Raw genomic sequence first — 22,556 nt, forward strand, 5'->3', positions numbered from 1 at the left:
ACATTTTAAGTGCACTGAAGGTGTTTACTTCTCTTTCTGCAGGCTCTCAATTTGCTCTGTCAGCACTCTCTCTTCTTGCTGCATAGCTGCCTGCTGATGCTCTGAGATTTCGGAAAACGAATCCTCTCCCTCTTCACCACCGCTCTCCTCTATAACGGGGTCTGCCACCGATGGCAGCCGCGGGCTAACCGGAGGAGAGGGCGTGTAGTAGGTTGGTCGCTGTACATGGCCTTTTCCCTGAGAAACAAATTAAGAGCAGAATGTGAATATTACATCTGTACTCCAAAGATAAAGTTATGCTTTCACATACATTATATTTCACCACTTCATTTAAAGATTTTTTTTGCCTTTAGTATAATACAGCTGGAGAGAGAGGAAACTGGGAGAAGAGAGGGGCAATGACACGCAGCCATGGTTGGAATCAAACCTGCGCCGCTGCAAAGGCCTCAGCCTGTATGGAGTGCACACTCTACCCAGTCAGCGAGAGGTCGCTCACGCACACATGCAGTGAATAAACCACATGAAAACACCAGCCACATTTAAAAACATCTAGCAGCACCAACAGACCGATCAAACACAAAAGTAGACGCAACACATCAATACACAGACTTTACCTTTTTAGCTGCATTTGTCTTCTTAAGAGCAAAAGTGAGAAGCAAAAAGACAAGTAATCAGTAATGCTGCACTCATAAAATTAAGTTTTAATCTGCAGTATTAACATCTAGCTGATCCACTGCCTTTCTAGCTGAGTGGCAGATAATGTGTACAGCTCAGGGACTTATACTAACAGACAGTAACAGTTGTCTGATTTAGAAATGATATTTGCTAAAGAAATGCACAATAAGAGTCCTCTAACACTTTAATATTAACTTTTGTGTTTTTGAACTTGGACCCTATTTGCCCATGTTTTTGTGTCTAAGTGACAAATGGAGACAACAAAATTGGAAATCGGTCCAGTATTCAGAGAACTGAAGACACTGAAGAAACAGGCTGCCATGTAATTCCCTTTAAACAAACAGGTTCAGATTGTTATTAAAAGCATCTCACAACAGATATTAAAAGTTTTTCTTTACTTTACACTACTTTGTTGTGTTTGTTGGTGTGTTTCCCTCAAGGAGAAGTCTGGTCCTGAAATCTCACTTTTCCACATTGTCATTGAAATTAAACATCTTTTTGATCATACATAAACATGCAAATCCTGGCACTCCTCCCTTCAACTCTCACAAATATTTCCACTATTGTTTTTCCTGCAACAAGTCACCTCTCGCGAGATTTCACAACAAGACAGAGGCGAGACATGCTCACAATAACAAACAGACCAGCGAAAGGTAAGAAAAAACCTTTAATTTCTCTGTAGGGTTCCAAAATGTTGTCAGATATTCTGAGTCTGTCAGTGGACAAAACAATAACTGACTGTGCTCAGCTGCCCACAGGGATTACATTTCAGCCTGTTTCACTGCTGCTGCTGCAGCTCTTTTCAAAACTGGACCAATTTCAAAAATTGCCTCGTCTATTAGACACTAAGACTCAAAGGCACAGGAAAACAGAGTCCAGTTTTAAAAATCATTTTCTCTTTTATGAGAAAGTTCAATCTGAAATTGAAGATACATATTTTACCTCTTACCTGTAGTGCCATTTATCAGTGTAGATTGTTTTCTGCGTGTTAGAGATATTGGCCATAGCGAGTGTAATGGAACTACATGGCACTAAGCTTTTGGTGCTCAAAACTCCCAAAAAAGTACATTATATCTGAGAGAAGACGGTCGATATCTCCAACACTCGGCAACTCACAACAAAACAATCTAGATTGATAAACTGCAGTACAGGTAAGAGCAAAAATATGTATCTTTCATTTTGGGTTGAATTGTCCCTATAATGTGAAAACAACTTAATTATGATCTCTGTCCACAATTTACTCAGATAAAGTAATTACAAAAATAAAATAATATTTTCCAATTTCCTATTTGAGATTTCTTACAAAAATGAGACACTGATCTGTCCAGGAAGTATTTGCTAAAAACAGATCTTAATTCATAAAATATGCTGAAAAAATGTTAACTTTCTATGCTCCATAAACCATACAGCATTATATAAATCTTATTAGAAGTGATTGCATGATTACATAATGCTTTCATTCACAGTTACAGAACACAGAAGCAGAGACTAAGTGAAGTGATGAGTCATGCTTTCGGGATGGGGAAGACAGATGTTAATATTTAAAGAGATGAGACTATACAGTGATCGGTACCACAACGACATCACCACTGGATGATAAATTAGGGATGTAATCCATGGTGTGTGAATACATACCATAGTGCGCGCTATGGTCATAAACCTAACAGCTATTAGTACGGGTTTCTGGGTAAAGGAAAGGACAGGTTAGGGAGGAAAATCTGGAGAGGTGAAAAACAGTTTAGAGAGGAGGAAATCAGGGAAGGTGCAGCACTGAAGGAGTTTTTAGGATGGCTCAGTTAGGTAAAATTATCAATGAGTCACTGCAAACATGTGATTCATCTAAGTGAACAGTGGGATAAATTATATTCATTATCTGTTCTTACCATCGAGCGTCGAATGAGGGTCAGTCTGCACTTGGCCTTATTCTCAGCAAACTCCAGGCTGCTGATGTCCTTTAGGCGAACCTTGTACTTATTCATCTGTTCACATATGATAAGTTCTACACACCTGCGGAGGGAAGCAAGACCACTTCAGAAAGACTGAAAATACTTAATGGCACAGCAAAATGAGTTCACATTATGCTAATAAAAAAAGATGTACAGTGCAATACAGTATAACCTTTGTATTTTCCCCTAACGCAAGTGGTTGTCACATTTTTTGGTTAAAAAGAACAAATCTCATCAGTTTTCATCAGACTTAATTTACGAATTCCTGCAGCAAAGCAAGCCAAATTAATCATATTTTTATCCAAAATTATTGTTGTGTAGGTAATGAACTAATTCACCTTTCAACATCTTTAAATGATCTGATCCAAAATAGCATAAAAAATTAACGGCATAATTTAGATTTATGCAAGTACATATACTTCCTTCCTGGCAGATTTGTTTATTATTGTTTATTTATTTTTATTTAACTTTTTTTTGTCATTTTAATGTTTTCATTGCTGTTTATTATTCCTGCTAGACGTCGCTTCTAGTTATTTGCTTTTATGAACTTTTTCATCCTTTTATTTTGGTTATTGTCATATGTGTCCCTCTAGCACGTATAAATGTAAATTCCTGAAGAGCTTAATGCTGAGTCAGTTTTCCCTGAAAAAACAAATGCTGCTGCTGATGATTTTGCACGACTTGCTTAATGTTCATGTTCACTTCAAACACAGAAAAAATTCTCCCACTTTTTATTGCAGTTATTATTGCCTTATTAGTACATGGATTTTATACTATTGATAAGTATTGTATAGGTTTTTTGTTTTTTTTGCTCTAAGCTGCTGTAACAGTAAAATTTAATTTTGGGATTAATAGAATTCTCTCTCTCTCTTACACAAGGCTGTTCTGCTACAACGACCCTGAACCTGACAATAACTTTGGTTGCCTTTGGCTTTGACTTCTTCTCTTCCCCATCAAATATCTGTTCAAACTGCACTTTTACTTTCTGAATAAATATTGCTAAACTGGATCTTGCCACCCTTGAAAAGAGTTTTGTGAATTCTTTCCTCATGAAACAGATTAATTCATCTTCAGGTCCACTCCAATGTTTCCACCTGGTCATATGGCCCCCACTGAAATGACTCTATGCCCTGTAACACTTTGTGAATCACACCCTTAAGGGTAAAGGCACAGAATTCATTTGATAGACAAAAAGCATTTTCTTACGCGGTCGTCTTGCCGATGTCCTGGACGCTCTGCAGTGGATCGATGGTGTCAGGACAGCGCAGGATACAGGGAGCAAAAACTATAGCCAAGGCGTTCGCTGACATACGGTTTGTCTCCTCTTGCAAAGCGATCCTAGATCATAAATTCAGTATTAGAGCAGTCTGTCAGGGGGGAAATAAAGCAGTTTCATGTGCTAATCCTTCTCTAAGATTACCATAAGAACAGATTCTTACCTGACAAGATGAAATATGAGGCGCTCCAAAGTGTTCAGGTGAGTTCTGCTCAGCTGGTCGATAACTGAATACACTCCTCTGATCGTTTCCTTTTTATCCTGCAAACCTGAGGAGGCATTCCAACAAGACAAATCACCATCTGCTGCATGGATCTATCTACTGTAACAGCAAACTAATAAATCTTCTGCTGATCCCAATCATACATTTTTGTTGTGGGCAGAATCTCTGGTGTGCTCTTTTCAATATAGTCAGAAATGTACTGAAACACTAACACCAAAGACATTCTGAGAGTTATTCTCTCAGTACACTTATCAAACATGATATGCAACAGAACAAAGGTTTATGATTTCTAAAGCAAAGACAAGTAATAAACAGTAAAACAGTTGAGTACGGAGCTCTGGTCAGGTAGAATTCATTGCTGGTGTATGTTGTTGAAGAGTATTAAAGAACAGTTCAAATTCATTATCTCCAAACATGTCAGGGTTTGTAAACTATGACCAAATGGTGTAAGAAGGTAGAAATCCCTCTTGGTAGAGACAATAAATATATTTTAAGATTTTATTTTCTTTGAATTAAATGTGTGAAAGTACAGGACAGATAAATATATCATTTAAGGTCATTCAGATAGATTTATGTTATTAGGTATTAGCATTCCTATTACTCTCTAACTGCACTATAATGAAGGCAAGAAAAGCCCCCCAAAAATCCATCAGTAAATACATCACTTGTGAATATAGGTGAGACTACAGAATGTCATCGTGCCGAAGATGGCTTTACAGCCTCTTTGTGGTGTGATTTGTTTATAGCCTAACGTTGGCTTTTACCTCTAATAACTGCATTCAGGCTTCAAAAATCATGAAAGTGGTGTTCATTTGTGAAGATTATCTTGCTGAACAAAATGTGTTCATAAACTTTTGCTTGCTGAGATGAACTTATTTTCTGCAATAATCCAAAATCTAATGGAAAAATCCCGTTGGCTTTGTTCAGGGAACCAAGGCGACGCTAACTTCCGGGTTGGCCTACAAAAACACGTCATCCCTGCAGCACTCTATGGAGACCCGAATAAAGAAAGACTGAGAGAAGTAGTGATGCATTTGAAGCACAACGGGGTTAGATGTTGATCACTCACCCATGGCACGTATAAACTCCTCATAGAGCTCAAATGTCAGCAGAGGGTTCGGCAGGTCTCTCAGCCACTGCTTGAAAACACTCGCGATTACATGGATGTTGTAGTCGTCCAGATTCATGCTCTCAACATCTGTGCAGTCACAAGGAGAGCGCAGACAAACCAAACCAACAGTTAGTGATCGTATTTATTCCTCTTTATTAATCTCTACTCAGTATTAAAAGCCGGCTAGTATCTCTCACCTGTGTCGAGTCCCTGCTTGAGTTCCTTAATTTTGTTAGTGGAGCCAGATTTACGGTATATTCCTTCAGTGTAGAGGCCGTGCATCTCGATGTAGTTGATCAGCTTCTCCACGACCAGGGGCACTGTCCTCTCGTCATTAGTCAGACGAGAAACCTCCACTCCAAACTGTCTGGAGGAAAGTTCTGGATCAAACTGTTCACACACACAAATACACTCTGTTAAAAACACATAGACATGTTTTGCACACAAATGCATGCAGCAAAAAAAACCAAAACATAGTAATAATTCAAAACGCAAACAAGAATATTCTCAGCCAGCTCAGTTTTTTTTTTAGGACTTAGGACTGCTGGTGTTATGTGACAGAAATAACACCATCCACTGTAAATACACCACCAGTAAAACAATTAGTGTCATGGGACATTGTTGTGACCTGCTCACCTTCTTGCTGCATTTGGTGGTCGTCCTCTGGCAGCACTTTCTGTGGCAGGCGTAGCGGCACACTGGATAAACACAACCAGAGAAATCAAACGGGTCATTTCCACTCTCCACAGAAAGGCAGTGCCTCCTCATTATTCAGCAAAAAGTTGTGACAAAAGGGGGAAAAAAACGTTATCGCTTGAGAGACCAAAGCAGCGTTGGCTGGCGAGAGGAAAACATCCTGAGGGAATAAAGGACAAACTGTGTGAGGAAATCTGTGCCGAGACGGAGCCGCAGACCCCATGAGTCCAGTTGAAAACAATCTGATTATGGCAGAGGAGGGAGAGAGGGTGGGGCTCTCTGTCTGAGCCAGACTGAATACAGCTCGGCCACAGATGTGTGTGTGTGTGTGTGGTGCGTATGTGTGTGTGTGTGTGTGTGTGTGTGTGTGTGTGTGTGTGTGTGTGTGTGTGTGTGTGTGTACAAGTTCATGTGAATGTCTGTGTGAAGTTTATTGGGCAAAAAGATTTGGCTTGGACAGTTGTTTTTTGTTTAAATACACAATGACAATAAATTAATCTTATATTCTGGTGTTGGTACTATCAGTTGACTGTATGAGCGTGTATATGTGTGTGTGTGTGTGTGTGTGTGCACGTGGCAGGGTTCCTGCAGTCACTGACGTCAGTTTAAAGGCTCAATTATTTGGCCTTTCCACCACCAAGCTCTTTTCTAAACATTAAACTTGTTTCCACTTAATTGGTGTTTTAGGCATAATATTAAAGAAATTATGATAAAATGTCTTATTTTTAAGGTCCACTGTGTTTCAACAGCACATACATTTTTGTGCTGCAACTTCCAGTTATTTTCACTGGCAATTGACCTGTTGATTATTTAGTCAATTAACGGAATGATCATTTGGTAATTTTGGAACAAAAAAATAAATAATAATAATAATAATAATTATTATATTTTGTGTATGTATGTTTTCATGCATTGTTTGGTGTTGTGACCGAGGACCACTTTGGAAATAAGCATTTTTAGAAATTATTTTAAGTGTTATCCTCGAGTTGTTGTGCTGCGAAATTCCAAATCAAATTAAAAAACTGTCGGAAAAAAAGCAATGGATGAGTTTCAAGAGCCAAACTGGACAGTGTTAGAGGTCCTATGTTCCCAAACTATTCTTTTTACAATTACATTTACATAAACAAGCAGCACATTTTTAGTTAAGAAACTGGAGGTAGCAAATATGTTTTTCCCCCTTTATTAACAGATAAAACAAAAACTGTTTTGAAATTGTTGAATAATTTTCTGTCTTTTTTTATCAATTGATTGTTTTATTCTTTTTTGAGATTTTTTGGCATTTCTGCTTAATTTGATAGTGAGAGAGAGACAGAGACAGAGAGAGAAAGAAAGAGAGAAATGACACACAGCAAAAGGCCTCAGGGCTCAGCCTTAATGGTATGCGCTCTAACAGGGATAGGAGGACACCTAATTAGTTATTTTAATCTAATCAGATCTAATAACCTCTTCCAAGGCACCCACGCCCTTTTGTTAAATTTTAGAACCTTTTTGAGACAAATTTTCTCTGATCCAGTGTGTGACATTCAGGGATTCTCAAGGTCTGCTGAATCCCTGCCGTGATATTTTACATGCACACTCACATTTGCACACACAGGCACGGTCCATCATCCAGATGAGCGAGGAGCAGTATTCACAGTACGTGGGGATGCTGTACTGGGTGGATTTGAAGATGTGGCCGTTATGCTCCTCCACCTGCAGAGGGCAGCAGAGCTCAGGTTCATCTGGAGTTCACATGCATATTTCTCTTCACATTTATATGTGTTTTTTTTCCTTTTTTTTTTAAAAGCCTTTTCTATTCTGGTCTCTAGTATATTTATATCCTGTTATTCCAAAGAACAAGTGGAGAAGTAGAGAACTCCCTATTGGATTAGGGTGTTGCCTTTTTATAAAATCATGATGAGCACGAAAAAAGAGACTTACAATGTCAGTGTCCTTTTTCCTCCGTTTTTTGCGTTCAGGTTTAGCTACTTGCTGTAGAATATAAAGACAAAACAGAGCAACAGTATGCTTTTTTATCTATTAAGTTATGTCAGTGTATATGTAAGACATGAAAGATAAAATCTACAAATTATAGCAAACTAACACACCTTTATACACCACAGTACATGACATTTAGCAGTTTGTAGTTTAAGATGCTTCCTTTCCTTACACACATTAAAAAAAACATCACAAATTTATCAGATCCGCAACAATTAATGAATATTTTTAACCATACCCCCAAAACTGAATAAACTCAAAGGAGCTTAAACTTTCTTTTAAAAGTTTAGACATCCAAAATCCATGTTTTCCTGAGCAGTCCACAGACACTTTTTTTTGTGTGTACCTTGCTGAGCGTGCTGTCCAGAGGTTTGTACTCCGTCATGAACTCATCCAGGAAAACTTTAAAGGTGTTGACCCACACTGTGACAGGAGACTCTCTCCAGTCCCTCTGCTCCTGTCGCATGGTCTTCTCCAAAATGTGTTCAAACAGAGCGTAGAGGTCTTTGTAGCGGATACTTTTACCATCGTCCATCTAGGGAGGAAGACAGCAAGGTCACAAAGTATTTATCTGTCTCATGTGGAAATAGTGTTCCAGTCCTTTATCTAATGTCAAAAGAATTTTGATTTAATCACAGTTTTGTACTCCTCATCACGTTATTTAAGGTTATCACTTACTGCAAGAGCTGTGGAGTAAGAGTTGAAGATGTTTAGACGGAATTCCTTCAGAGCCTTTTTGAACACGACGTCCACCATGGTGTCCTTCTTACTGTCCTCTGTGTCCAAGTCGTTGATCTAAAATTTGAGATGATAATTTTGTTAGCGTGAATATGGACTGCCCGTAGCTTTGAAAAGATGTCACTAATGAAAACTCGACATGAGTTTGGAGTTTTTCTCCTTGCATTAACCCTTTGAGACCTGAGCAAATTGGTTTGATTTCTTTCAAAAACGGGGGGAGAATGCAACGAGCAACTCAACATGACATTAGGAAAGATTTAGTAAAAGTTACAAAAAATGACCTGAAAATAAGAAGAGAAAAAAACACACAACAAACAAGAAAATGAAAAACATTAATTTATTTCCTTATATTTTTTGTAACATATTTTTAAATATATATTTTTTAAATTAGAAATAATGTTTTCCCTATTTTTGGATAATTTTAAAGTAATTTTTAATTTTCTTCTCATATTTTACTAATGTCTTGCAGTTTGTGGGGCATTTCTTTCCAAGTTGGTTATTCCCTTATGTTTTCGAAACAGGTTTCAAAGATTCACATCTATGAAAGGTGTCTGAACACAGCACAAGAAAACCGATGTCGAAAGTTAAAATTTAAGCTGTTGAAGTAAACCTGCAAACTAAATCTTGACACATATACATCAAGACAATAAGAGAGAGCGTGTTTGTGTTTACCTTCTTCATGAGGAAGTCGTTCATGCTCCGGTAGTCGTTGGTGCAGGTGAGGATCTGCAGCGCGTCGTTTTGCCACTGAGCAGGTTCTAGAGCCACGCTGCTGATCTTAACGCTGCGCCTTCGCTTCACCTTCGGAGATGGCTCCTTGTTCTCCTTCAGGTCTCTGAAGCCTCGATCCAGCGTCAGGTCGGGACTGCAGGGGGGCGACATGTTCTCCTGACCTGCTGTGTGCCATAAGAGTCCAGTCAGTCACACTTCAGTGGGAATGTTACCAGTTTAAAAGGATTTGTGCGGTCAAATGAACTTCAGGTGCATTCAAAGATTTTAAAAATACAGTATTTTAGCATCCAACCCAAGAGTCCTTGAAATATATTTAGTTGCTTTTGGATAACACACCGTCTCCTAGCAATGGCCCAGTGTCTCCATAGTCTCCATCCAGAGAGTCACCCCCACAGATCAGCTTTTCTCTGGATGTCTTCTTATCCCCGTACTTTGTCTTGCCCCAGAAACGCATCTTACGAACCCTGTTCAAAATGAAAACAAAACCGATAAACATTATATGATTAATAATGAAAAATTGAGATAAAAAAAGTAAATAGCTTTGAGTGATAAGTGACAAAAACACTCTAAATATTTCTGTTAAAGGAATACTTCAACCAAAAAATGATCATTTGAACATAGTTTGTTACATTAAATTCATGATGAATAATTTTTTTTCTCTCGCATACTACCAGTGAACAAAGAATCCAAAAAATTAGTTCAGATCATAACAATTCTTTATGAACTGAAGTTAATAGGGTTGCATTTAACAACAGCAAAACTATATCACAACATCCATTTGCAAATTCTCACAGAAGTTGTGCACCATAATCTAAATTTCATTCATCCAGTTGTATGCTCAGTACTTGCCAAACACATGCATTAAAAGTGGTCCCTCTTTACTTTTATTTAAGAATTTTCTCAGTTTTTGGATTTCATTCACCCTGGAGTAACTGCACCTTGGATGCAAGCATTGCTAAGTTGAAGAACAAACCTTCCATCTTGCGAGTTCTTGCGTAGTGAGTCCACTTTGACCAAATCTCCAGACGACATAGCTTTGTGTATCTTCTTTTGCTCCTCAGTGCTTGCAGGCTGAAACAAGGTCAGATTGGATAAAATGTTAAAGAAATGCAAAAACCAAAAGAAAAGCCTCTCTGCTGTGAATTTTCCTCTGGCCCATGAGAACATATCTGAGGAGTTCAAGTTCAAGCCAGTAGATGGCGGCATCACATCACTGCAGATGCACCAGCTACATTTACAGGAACTTTTTCTAGGTATGGGAGAGTGTAAATGCTGTTTATAGCAATCATGATATTACAAACACAACAAATAGTATATCTGAAACATATGACACCAGGAAAAAGAAATCAGTTGTCCCAGAAATAGAGCGGTTAAAAGACTGAAGAGGTTTGTTAAAAGATGAAAGTCAAGAGTGTAATGACTGTTTTCAAGGATTCCCAGGTTTGACTTGTGACTAGTGCTACATGCTAAGAGAGGTATTATCACCAAGTAACATGCAAACATTGTTAATAACCAGGAAAAATAAAACATGAAATTAGTCAGTGTTACAGCTGTGAGAGAAAGAAAGCCCAATCACGTTAGAAAAGCAACTATGCTAAGCGTTAAAGGGAAAACACAATTCAAAACTAACTCTTATCTAAAGTTATTGTACATTTTTAGAAAGTCTGTTGCAGCTCGGTTTGAGTCAGTGATCTGTGCTCTCTCTGCTGAGGGGGTTAGAAACGTCAAAGAGAAGCCACGCTTTAGGAACGTGTAGAGAGGGCCACTGTTGGCTTGATTGGTGCCTGTTACCATGTCTGAGTCACTGAAACAGGACTCTCTTAAGCCCGCCTCCGTGGAGCTCTGTTTGGAGAGGGGTAGAGTGTAATGACGGGGGCTGACGGGGCTGACGGGGCTGTCGCCATCAATGTCATCCTCGTCTGAGTCGCCCCCAACTGAGAGGATGGGGGCGCGGGTGAGGAAGTCGGAGCGGGTCCGTGCCATTCTGGCTTTCTTTTTTTGGCCCGCTCTGCCGACCTGGAGTTTCATCAGAAGTGATAACAGCATGTTTAAAAGGTGCCTTTAATGACCGGCAACTAGCTTCAGTTCATTTTGTTCTTCGTGTAGGTCAGCTGTGTCGTTTTTAGTGTAAGACTGGGAGCTGCCAAGATTCATTAATTCATTCACAACACAAAAAGGCACTCCTGCAAACTCGCAAAAAACATGCTGTATGTCTGTTTTCTAAAAGGAGAAAGGATGCTTGCTTGCTTACCTCCCGCGCTTTTGTTCCTTTAGAGGGCTTGGAGACTGATGGCGGTCCTTCTCTGGGAACGGCTGCAGGTGTTTCTTTAGCGACAGCATCACTGTCAAACCTGACGGACAAAAAGAGGAAAACAGAATAGAGGAAAGAATTCCATAAAGTTGCAACCAAGAATGTTAATAAAAATGTTATTAATACACACTTGTATGATGTATTTTTAGCACTTCTTAAATAAGTATGATGGTGCTTCTTTTTTGTTGGAAAAATTAGCTAATCTTGATGAAAATTGTTACAGTCTTTGTTTTACTTTCGGCTTATTCGTCTATGTCACTGTGTCAAATCCATACGGCGAGGAGCCCTCTGCGACGATGCATTTGTGACATTACCACAGGGCAGCACCGTGCACTGTACATAAAGACAGACAGCACATCTCCTCTCCTGTACAAACACGAAGCTAAAACATCACGGCTTCAAACGCTGCCATCTTGTGCTGATGACATAATTTGAAGCCAGACTCTGCAACTGATGCTGCCTTCACGTGCTCAGCAGAAACATCGTATTTACCATGTTAATGACCTCCGAGAACATGAACGGCCCTCCAAAGTCATAATTATGAATGGGAAATTGAGATATTTTGATGATGCCAGAGGTGCGATGTTTGCGTGACGTTTCAGGGCAGCAGAAATGGCGGAAACCATGGAAACAGTGTCAACAGAGACGTTTTTTGTTGCAATTCCCTTTGCAACATCTTAAGCCCTCATTCACTGAGATAACAGGAACATAAAGCTAGCTAAGCAAATATAAACTGATTATATTTAAGCTTATAAACAAATAAAAACTTAACTGCATACCTGACGTTCGTTCTACGTGTTTTGTTCTGCCACCAAAGCACAAAGGAGCTCTGTGCTATTTGCTTTTGGTAAAACATCAGCCACGAAAAAACAACCTTCCTACTTCTAGCGTCTATGAATTTGGCTTTTTTGTGACCAGAGCACTTGAATGCGTGTATGTTGTAATTATGACTGCACAGCTGGAGAGTACACCATAGTTCTGAGGAGCATGTGAAGGCAGCATTAGTTATCAGGAAGTGGAGCCACAGTATTGAGTTCCCAAACATACACCTGTCCAACCCAATCGCAGGCAGCGCCATTGATCACGAGCACATCGTCTGACACATTCAGCTGTCAATCACACCTGATTCTGATAAAAACAACAACAAAAACATGCAAAGTGCAAGCAAAAAAACAGCATTGTTTTACTTCATTACTCACTTTGTAAATGTCACTTTGTCCTTTGGAGAGAAGAAGATGTTGCCCGCTTTATCCGTCATATTAACTGCGGTGCCCTGATGACTTGGTGGCTTCTTGGCGGCTGTTCTCGCTCTGGTTCCTCCATCTTTAGACTCCAGAGTGAGTTTGGGCGCCCAGCCCTCAGCGACGGGTCTGCTCTCCTTACGTCTCTCTCTGGGAGCAGAAGCAGGTGGAGGAGGCAGCTGGGGGTGAGGAGCACTGACCCGCGGTTCTACGCTTGGGGGAGAGCGCACTGATGGGACAGTGGAGTCCGACTGTGTCCTGACATGAGGAGCTAAACCTGCTGTCCTCTCTATCAGCAGAGAACTGGGTCTGACGGGCTTTACAGAGCTCACAGCTCCACCAACATCCTGCCCGCCCTGTCGACTCTGCTGTATCCTGCTCAGAGCTTCTCCTCGATGTTTCTCAAACATGTCTCTCTCGTACTGAGCGAAGAAAAGGCGCTGGCGCTCAAGAACTTCTTTCTGTTGTCTGATCTGCTCCATCATCTCCTTCTCGTTCTGCTGCTGTTGGTTGCGCTGCCTCACCTCTTTCTCCTCGTTCAGTCGCACCAGCTTCTCGATGACGGCCTGGTCAGCCTGAGGGGCAGAGGTAGAAACAGGGACGGGATCTTGAGGTACAGGAGCTGGGTCTTCTTTCTCCCCTGTCTGGGCTGCACTATCTCTAACTTCTACAGGGGGACGGACAATATCACCCAGCTCTTGGCTTAGCGGTGTTTCTTTCTGCATACTGATGACCACCACGACAGGTCGACGCGATGACTCCCGCCTTTCTTTGAGAGGCTTGCTAACAGTGGTGGTGGCTGTAGAGACGGCTGCCTCTGTGTCTTGTTTGGCCTCTTCAGCGGGACGACGAGGGACGACTGCGCTGCCCTCACTAGCTGGGACGTAAAAGGTAGGGAGGTAGTTCTCGATTTTGGGCGGATGTGTGGGGGCTGCCAGATCTATTTTGCTCTGGCTTCCTGGGTGGACAACAGCATCAGAAACTGTCCTGTTTTGTTCAGCTGGCTCCGGGCTCATTGAAACGACCACATCAGGCTCAGGAGCTACTGGAGGAGTAGGGGAGCAGAGGTCCTCACTGTCTGTCACCTCCTCTGTGGCCTTGGGTGGCTCGTCATCCATGCTGAGGAGCTCAAAGCTCCCCTTGGAGCTCTGGCTGTCGGGCGTGCCCTGAGGAGAACGAAGAGGCGGGGTCACAGGGGGCACCAGCTCCACAGACCAGCGTCGCTCCTCGGACGGGGACGAGGCTCCGCCGCCGGTCGCTCGCACCTTGAGGAGCTCCAGGCTGAACTTTGCTTGCTCCAACTCCCTCATCCGCCGGCTCTCCCTCTTGGCCCGAGTGGTTTTCTGGCTGGGCTCATCTACAGTTCTGGACCTCTCTCGCACCACCACAGCGGACGTCTGGATCGAGTCCACTGCTTCAGTTTGCACTTTAGACGGACTGTCTCTTGTCCTGGCATGTTCTCTAGCTTCTCCTTCCTCCTTCACTGGGTCTTCATGGCTGCTGAGGATTTGGAGACTCCTCTCTCGCTGCTCGTAGGAACGATCCTCCCACGTGCTGAGGTCCAACCCCATGATCCTCTCAGGCGGCGTCTCCTCTTCTTCTGGCAGGAGAATCACTTGGCCATTCTGTAGCTTAAGCAGCTTCTCCTGCTGCTCCTTCTTCTCCCTCAGACTCTGCTCCTTCAGTTTCTTGAAGCTGTCAATCAAGAGGACACGGTTACAACTTTAGCTTACTTCTTACTAATTTTATCAAGAAACATTTTAAAACAACTTAAGTTATTAAAAAAATCATGAAAACCTCACCAAACTTAGAGTCTGATATATAATTCTAGCTCTCAGCTGCTCAGCTGATTGTAGAGCTGCTTTGGGTTGGATTGCTTGCGTCATGTCAAGCTCTTAATAAGCACAGCCTGTTAGCACACTGAACAATGACCAAATACACCACATAACACTGCAGGCAGGAGCTGTGTGCAAAGATTAATCTGGCTTTTCACCATCTTTAACAAAAATCATGCAGTCACCTTCCCTTAGAAGCTATTTGCACAGAATGAGGCGTCACAAAAACGCTGAATGTTGGCTTTTCATCTATACCTAAAAAAACAGAACTGGTGGTGCTGCTCAGGATAAAGTGTTTTACAGCACTGGTTCCAAACTGGTGGATCATGGTCCAAAAAAGGGTTGTGGGTCCATTCTGAATGGACCACAAGTGACTCCCAAACTTGTGAAGTTTGTAAAAGACATTTTATTTCAGATTTCTGAGACAGGGCTTTTGTTTTGAAGTTCTGCTTCCTGCTGTTCAGCTAATATTTTATTGCCCTGTTCTTGGTATTATTTGGTTTATTAACATGCTGTGCCTTTGCAGTTTTTATGTCACTGATCTTCAAGCAGTAATATGCACTTTTTTGGCTGCAAGAGTATATATTTACGAAATTTTGAGTAATTGCACTTTATTCTTGTAATATGTTTTACTTCGTTGTGTTTGAAGCCCATGTGTTGTATACATTTTGTGACATAAAATTGAATACATAGTAATTTTTCTAATGAGTGGACCTTGAACGAATGACTAAGGACAAAACCTGGACCCCATGGCTGGACAAGTTGGGAACCACTGTTTCAGATGATGTCTTTACCTCTGCCTGGCGAGGAAGCCTCTGCTAATTGCCTGCAGTTGTACCACAGCAGCATACAGACGCAAGTAGGCCTCTCTGGCTTGATGACAGCGCCAAGCCGTCTGAATGACCAGAGCTGCTGTGCACCGCCGGTGCAGCCATGACCTCCACGCCCTCTGAAGCACCAGCGCAGCTTCCCTCCACAGCCTGAACCTCTGACGCTCTCGGTAACCTCGCCAGTGTGTCTGCAGACACAGGGCTGCCCCCTCCTGGACTTTAGGGTCATAATCCTCCTCCTCTTCTATGGACCGCAACAAGCGCCACCATTTCTATACAAAGATGAAAATGCTGATGCATTATTTTCCTTTTAGCACAGAACCTAATTTCATGCTCACTAAGTACAGTCACTTTATTATAGGTAGACTCTTTTCAGATTATTTTTGGGTGATTTTTTTCTTTTAATGATAGGACAGCTGCACAGACAAGAGAGGGAAGTGAGGGGGAATTAAGTGCAGCAAAGGGCCACTTAACGGGCCCAACAGTCTATCAAATGAGCTAGAGACTGCCCTTCTTGTGGTTTATGCAAAAGGTAATTTCAATTTTCTTTTATAGAATTTAAAAACAAATTAACCCCTAACTGGACTGGACATGTTTTTGTGTGACAAGTTGATTTTAACTATATTTGCATGGGACATTCACATAGATTTCCCATTAAATTTAAAAGTAATTTCCAGTGTAGGAACTAAAGTAAAACATCCTGATATTAACAGAAACATTTGGGTTGTTTCACTTCAAATTTTGTGCTGTTTTGAGCTAAAACTGAAACACAATATAATTATCAGTATCTTTCTGATATTGATTAGAATCATAGCGTTGCAAATTTAGGGAAAATCCCACATAATTTGCTTACTGATGCCATGAACTGTGTTCACAGTTATTCATAGTTGTTTTTTACTTGAACAACTAACTTGTTAGCCTTTAAAATTATTAAAATGTAAAAAATTTATGTTTTTTTTAAATATGCTTGGATTCATTTGTACCAGATGATTCTGTCAACATGACATGATCAAATTATTAATTACAATTCAACCGATTATATTATATTATATTATATTATATATATATATATATATGTATATTATTTATACATATTATATATATATATATGTATATATATATATATATATATATATATATATATATATATATATGTATTCCACAACAAACAAACAAACAAAAACACAATACACAGCTCTTTAAATCAAACAGAATGAAAAGATGGAAATGAATTCTGATGTAGATGAGAGCAGTGATGATGAAAAACGCTGTGCTGTACCTGGATGCAGATCGCTGCTTCTCTCATCTTGACAAACTGCTTCCTCTCCAGCCGTGCTCTGAATCGCCGCTGCAGCGTGACGATGCGTCTGAGAACTTCAGCGTGGAGTATAGCCTGCAGCCGCTGACGCCCAGCCTCCCGCAGAAACACCTGAGGGGAGGAACCATGAGGAGAGTCAGCACAGGGTAACACACACACTTGTGAAGAATGAAGAATGGGGTTCCACACACACACACTCTTTTAAAAAGCTCTGCTCACACACAAACCGCAGAGATCCCCGGCTGGACACATGGTCACAAATATGTCAGGTATGATCCTCTAATTATATAGACACATCCCAAAGGCAGGGAGCTCTCCATCATGACTCATTCATGCCAGCACCAAATATGGGGCACCGTCTTTATTACATGCTTTTTCTCCAGAGAGAGGATGCTTTCAGATAATAAGAGGTTATTCCCAACACTATCCTTTCCCTTTGTCTGTGATGCTTTCAAAAGCCTCTGTAATTCAACGGTTTAATAAACTGACTGAGTTTGAGTAATTTAAAACCCCCACATTATTTTCAGTAAATCAATTTTGGGTCTTGGACCAACATTTTCCAGATTCCTAAAGATAGTATAACATAAAGCTCATAATAATATACAGCTTAATGAGCCCAAACATTGTCTTTTTGCCAGTGTCAACAAGCAATGACACAAAGGAAGAAAATCCATGACTTTTTTACTCTACTTTTTCATTTTACATCTGGATCATACACTTTGAGCTTTGAAAAATACAGTGTGTCCTGTGCTGTTGGCAGCTTTTGGCTCTGAGAAAAACATAAAGTGATCTTGTTATTGCTGTCAGCTTGTTCCGAAACTTACCTGAAGCTTAAACTTTAACTTTGTGAAATATCCAAAACCGGACCCCCTTTTGTTTTTTTTTTGTTTTTTTACGGCTGAAAAACTAGTTCCCATTAAAATATTAATCAGTTTATATAGAATTAACTGTCACTCTGCATGGTAGTTTTGGTATTGATTGAAACTTTAAGACCATGTAAAAAAACAAAATGTAGCTCAACTGTGTTAAATTCAACTGTAATCTATAATAAAAAAACGGTTTTAATGTGTTTGTACAGTAGATGAGGCTTATTCACTTAGGGATAATGTTCCATATTAAAAACAGATGTTGCATCATGTTTTCTATATGATATTTGTTTATCACTTGATTTAAAGGAACTACAAAAAGAAGAGCGCAGGGTAAATACCATCGTCTTTCCCACTTGGTACCCCTCTGGTTCCAGGTCTAACTGGTCCAGACTCTGCTGGATGCTCTCTCTGGCGGCACTGGTTCCCTCTGGGAGCAGCACGCTGAAGTGATGGACAAAATCCTACAAGAGAACAAGGAAGTCTGAATGAGAAATATGTTTGTCAGTTTACATACAGTACCTGTTTTGGATTTTACAAGATTTCGGTCCAGTTACATGTTTACCATCATTTGTTCTAACACTGGTAGGATTCATTGGTTGGGGATGTACAACGCTGCGGCCCTGAATTTAAAATATAAATCTTGGCCTGCAGCTGAAACCGAAGCTGCCTCCTGCAGCATCTCTCGAGCAGAAATAAGAAGCTGTCAAGGCACATGTGGTTTCAGGTAAACGTCCATGCTGTCCATATTTGCAGGGGGTCGAACATCATGGTATAAATATGCTGAACTCCCACTCTTCAAACTGAGGCCCATTGTCTGAATTCAATACTCTCTGCACCCTGGGCTGCAGGGGGTGGATCGGGAAACAGATGCTGTGTTTATACAATTACAAGCATGGGGAGTGTTTCAGAAAGCCGAGGACAATGGAGAGACTCTGTTCTGAGGAGTCGGGAAACAGCAGAGTCCTCCAAAGTGATGCCATGCTCAAGATATTTCTCATTAGTGCTGACCGCAGCACTTAATATGTTTGGGGGGAATTTCTGCTAAATGAAGATGTCTGGTGCTGAAATCATGTGAGTGAGCTCATCAGAAACAGTTTTATGAGGTTTTAAGGTCATTCCACATGAATAAATGAATACATAGTGTCATTTTTATATTAATTTTCAAGTGTTAGTGGGAACTATTTTCTAGTGGTGGAAGAAGAACCACTGCAATGTTTTAAAAACGCAAGTAAAAGACCTTAAGTGTTGACAGTGATGTATGTTATGTTATGTTATTATACTGTTAATACTGAGGTAAAAATATCCATTTAGCATTTTACTGTTGTAGTTGTTCAAGGTTGAGATAGTTTTAACTATCTTATAAACAGTTTGGTTGTTTAGTCCAGTGGTTCCCAATCTAGGGTTTGGGACCTGTCAAAGTGTCACAAGATAAAAGTGAGGGGTTATGAGATAATACATGGGAGAGGAAAGAAGGGGAAATAAAGTTCTGCTTCTGATTTATTTATTTATTTTTAATAATCTTATTTCTATCTTATTTAATAATAAGATAGATCTTGCATAATATTGGGTGGTTTTACCTTTTTGGGGGCATAAACATATTCACAAAACAGCGTCTCAGGAGTTTAAAGGACAGATGTCTTTTTGGCGCAACTGGTAACAACTCATAAAGTGTGTTTTCCATCCACTTGTTTTTATGTGTATTTTCAATATGTGCATAAAAAACCTGATTGGAAACACCGAAATTTAAAAAGAAAAAGAAAGAGTGGAAAAGTTGGTGCATTGATAAAAGGTTAATGCGACTAAGGGCAATATAAACTGATTTAGTCATGACATACTGTCATTTTTAGGCCACCTCAAACTCTCAAAGCTTAAGAATGAACACAGTGAAAACTCGTCGAGAGCTCATGGCTGTAATATCAGTCGTCTAAAACTCTGTAGCTCCACTATCCAGTGTGCTCTCTGATATTACGCATCCTATGTTGTTGTTTGAGGTTTCACTGTCCCTCATCTGGTTGCGCTCTCCTCTGCAGTGGCACCTGTCTGGAGAATTAGTGCCACTCACTGATTATCTTCATGAACCAGCTCCCAGCACTCACATACCAGTAGCTGATGAAAAAGCACATAAATCGCATTTCTTTTGCTGATCTGCTGAAAATTTGCATTTATACATTTAGATGGAAACTATAAACATGTGAAGCATGACTAGATAATGTTTTTTGTAAGCAGTCAGTCACCAAAAGGTCTGAAATCACTGGTTTAACTTTTTTGCAGTACAATAAATTTTATGAGATTATCACATTTTCATTGTAAAATCTTAATCTTAAAAGTAACTAGTAAACATAGCTGTCAGATAAATGTAGTGGGGATTAAAGTTCAATTTTTACCTCTATAATGTAGTGCAGTAGAAGTATCCCCATTCTGATAGCATTCATTAGATATATAGTAAAGTACAAGTATCTCCACATTCGTATATAAGTGCCATACTTCAGTATTTGGTTACTTTCCACTGCTGCAATTTTCTAGTCAAGTTAAAAATAGTGAAACTGGGGTCTGTGTATTATCCTGGGACATTGTTTCTGAACAGAGTCACTGCTGCTGAAATGACTCATTTTTAATGGTTTGAGTGTCATAAATTAAATTCGGTTCTTTTTGAGTGAATTTTGGGAGGCAGCCAGTGTCTCAGACGCACATTAAACAGAACCCAAACTATCTGTGCAGCTGTGGTGGATACCACCATGAAAAAAAATACATTATGATCTGGTGAAGTGACTCCTGTATAAACTAAAGCGCAGTGACTTAATCTTTAGCTGAAACCTTGACGTGACATGACTGGCACAAATGAACATTCAAGACCACAAACTGGAAACTAATGTCAGAGAAAACTGGAGTGGAAGTCAGCCACTCCCGAACGTTTTCTGTCCAAAAACTCACTTCCAATCTGCATTAAAACCCGATCTGTTTTATTAGTCATACAGTATTTCTCACAGGGTTGACGTCATTCTTTCGAGAGCCAGCGTGGTTAAGATGGCTGCCACCTCACGTCCCCCATAATTCCCTCGACACAACACACAATGAACCCGTGGCTCAAACAGCATCAGCGACATGTTTCCTGGAGATGAATTCATCGCTGGCAGAGAAACTCGTGGAAACCTGAGTGTCGTTTAAGTTTCGGGACGTTAGCAGTGAGATTGATAGTGCATCGGTGTTCTGGTCTGCACACGCCCGCGCAGAGGGAACATGTTAATGCGATCTGCTGCTCAACTCTTTTCACCATTTGGCTTATCGAGTGTTTGCTTCATGGATAACAGGATACTTGGAATCTCTAGACAAAGAATAGTGGATGAAGCGGGTCTGTTATAGCTCTCAGGAAACTGATAGCACTGTCTATTAAAGGGAAACGCCACCAATTTTACACAGAAAGGTCAGTTTACTGGTCATGTTTAATACGACTCAATTCCTCATTAAATTTAGAGGTCTCTCAGTCATCATCTTCCTTAATCATGCTCAAAACTCATTTAAAAATAGCTTTTATCTAAATAGAATTGACCATATTTATTGCAACGCCTGCACATTTAAATTATTCAAAATGTTGTCTTGAGTATTTCCTTCATTGACTCTTCTTTTTGGACAATTTTCGCTTGCTTTTTTAGAAAATGATTTTTCAAATCTAGTAATTTCTTACAATTTCGAGAACAGTTCTTGCCAAGTTGCTCATTGCCATTTTTGCCCATGTTTTCAAAAGACTGCAAACAGTTTGCTCAGATTTTTGAGGGTTTATATGGAAGACGTCTGAACACAGCACAAGACAAGTGATATCGATCCAAGCTTCAAAGTGTAAAACACAAAGTTATGTAAGTGACCACTCACTCCATTTTTCATTGAATTTGTTGTGAAAACTTTGTTTTCCCTGACATGCCTTCAGGACGAACAAAGAACATTACTGAAGAATTGGAGTGAAAGGGGGCCATGTTTAAAAACAGCCAAACTATCAAAATATCTGTTAACAAACGTTGCATTTTTGCTAAATACGTAATATTGGCATAATGAGAGCAGGCACACTATTTGTCCATGTTCGAAACTTCTACTGTGGAAGGGTTTTGAACAATAAGTGAATAAGGTTTTTGCAAAAACGCTTGTGTTTGGGAGGTTCTGAGAACATGACTGGATAAATGAGACTTGGATTATACTGCAGGAGTTGTGAGAGAGTTGGTAATCAGATGTTTTGATATGGGTTTTTACTGTTGTTAAATGTGGACCCCAGGACTTCAGTTTATCAAGAATTTTCTCAGTTTTGGGATTTTCTGTTCACTGCGGAGGCGTGCAAGAAACAGTTTTCTTCATGCATAAATCATAACAAGGAGCGAGTAGTCGATATACAAATAATTAATAATTCATATTAATGATTTTGTGGGTGAAGTGTTCCTGTAAAGACTAGACTATCTTCAAGGTGTACGTGTGTGTGTGTTACCTTGAAAGTGTACTTGACATTGTAGCCCGACTGTCGGATGCGCACAGTCTCCAGCATACCAGTGTAACGCAGCTGCCTCAGCACCAGATTATCATTAAAGCGTAAGGGCAGCTGAGAAAGAGAAAAAAAGATAATCGAGGAGAGGAGAAGAGAAAATGACAGAAAAAGGAAAAGCGACAGGCGGTAGAGGTTACAGAGGAGAAGAAGGGACGGGGGGATGATAAACAGCTTTAGAGAAGTTCAAACTTCAAAAGGAAATGAAAAATGCTTTGAAAACGAAATCAAAACAGTCAAAGTGGCCAAAGTCTGG

General features: G+C 40.2%; 1 protein-coding gene across 10 annotated transcripts in view; it reads right to left on the reverse strand.

Annotated features, from left to right (window-relative positions):
- myo9aa (myosin IXAa) overlaps positions 1–22,556 on the reverse strand; it is a 141,086-nt gene that overhangs the window by 2,523 nt on the left and 116,007 nt on the right. For 3 of the 10 annotated variants that reach the window (XM_042491017.1, XM_042491039.1, XM_042490986.1), the window contains 23 exons: positions 22,247–22,357; positions 18,117–18,239; positions 16,871–17,020; positions 15,556–15,863; positions 12,885–14,621; positions 11,626–11,725; positions 11,166–11,390; positions 10,348–10,445; positions 9,711–9,838; positions 9,315–9,538; positions 8,583–8,699; positions 8,251–8,439; positions 7,848–7,898; positions 7,508–7,619; positions 5,868–5,929; positions 5,429–5,621; positions 5,190–5,318; positions 4,061–4,166; positions 3,828–3,959; positions 2,559–2,682; positions 2,311–2,358; positions 615–635; positions 29–237 (listed from right to left, as the gene is read on the reverse strand). In XM_042491017.1, the coding sequence (XP_042346951.1) occupies positions 29–237; positions 615–635; positions 2,311–2,358; positions 2,559–2,682; positions 3,828–3,959; positions 4,061–4,166; positions 5,190–5,318; positions 5,429–5,621; positions 5,868–5,929; positions 7,508–7,619; positions 7,848–7,898; positions 8,251–8,439; positions 8,583–8,699; positions 9,315–9,538; positions 9,711–9,838; positions 10,348–10,445; positions 11,166–11,390; positions 11,626–11,725; positions 12,885–14,621; positions 15,556–15,863; positions 16,871–17,020; positions 18,117–18,239; positions 22,247–22,357 (4,697 nt within the window). Of the gene's footprint in view, positions 1–28; positions 238–614; positions 636–2,265; positions 2,394–2,558; positions 2,683–3,827; positions 3,960–4,060; positions 4,167–5,189; positions 5,319–5,428; positions 5,622–5,867; positions 5,930–7,507; positions 7,620–7,847; positions 7,899–8,250; positions 8,440–8,582; positions 8,700–9,314; positions 9,539–9,710; positions 9,839–10,347; positions 10,446–11,165; positions 11,391–11,625; positions 11,726–12,884; positions 14,622–15,555; positions 15,864–16,870; positions 17,021–18,116; positions 18,240–22,246; positions 22,358–22,556 lie in introns of those variants that run through there. The other 7 variants (XM_042490995.1, XM_042491003.1, XM_042491047.1 and 4 more) reach the window with 7 other exon arrangements.

This window comes from Plectropomus leopardus, chromosome 1, assembly GCF_008729295.1.
Source record: "Plectropomus leopardus isolate mb chromosome 1, YSFRI_Pleo_2.0, whole genome shotgun sequence".
Lineage (NCBI taxonomy): Eukaryota > Metazoa > Chordata > Actinopteri > Perciformes > Serranidae > Plectropomus > Plectropomus leopardus.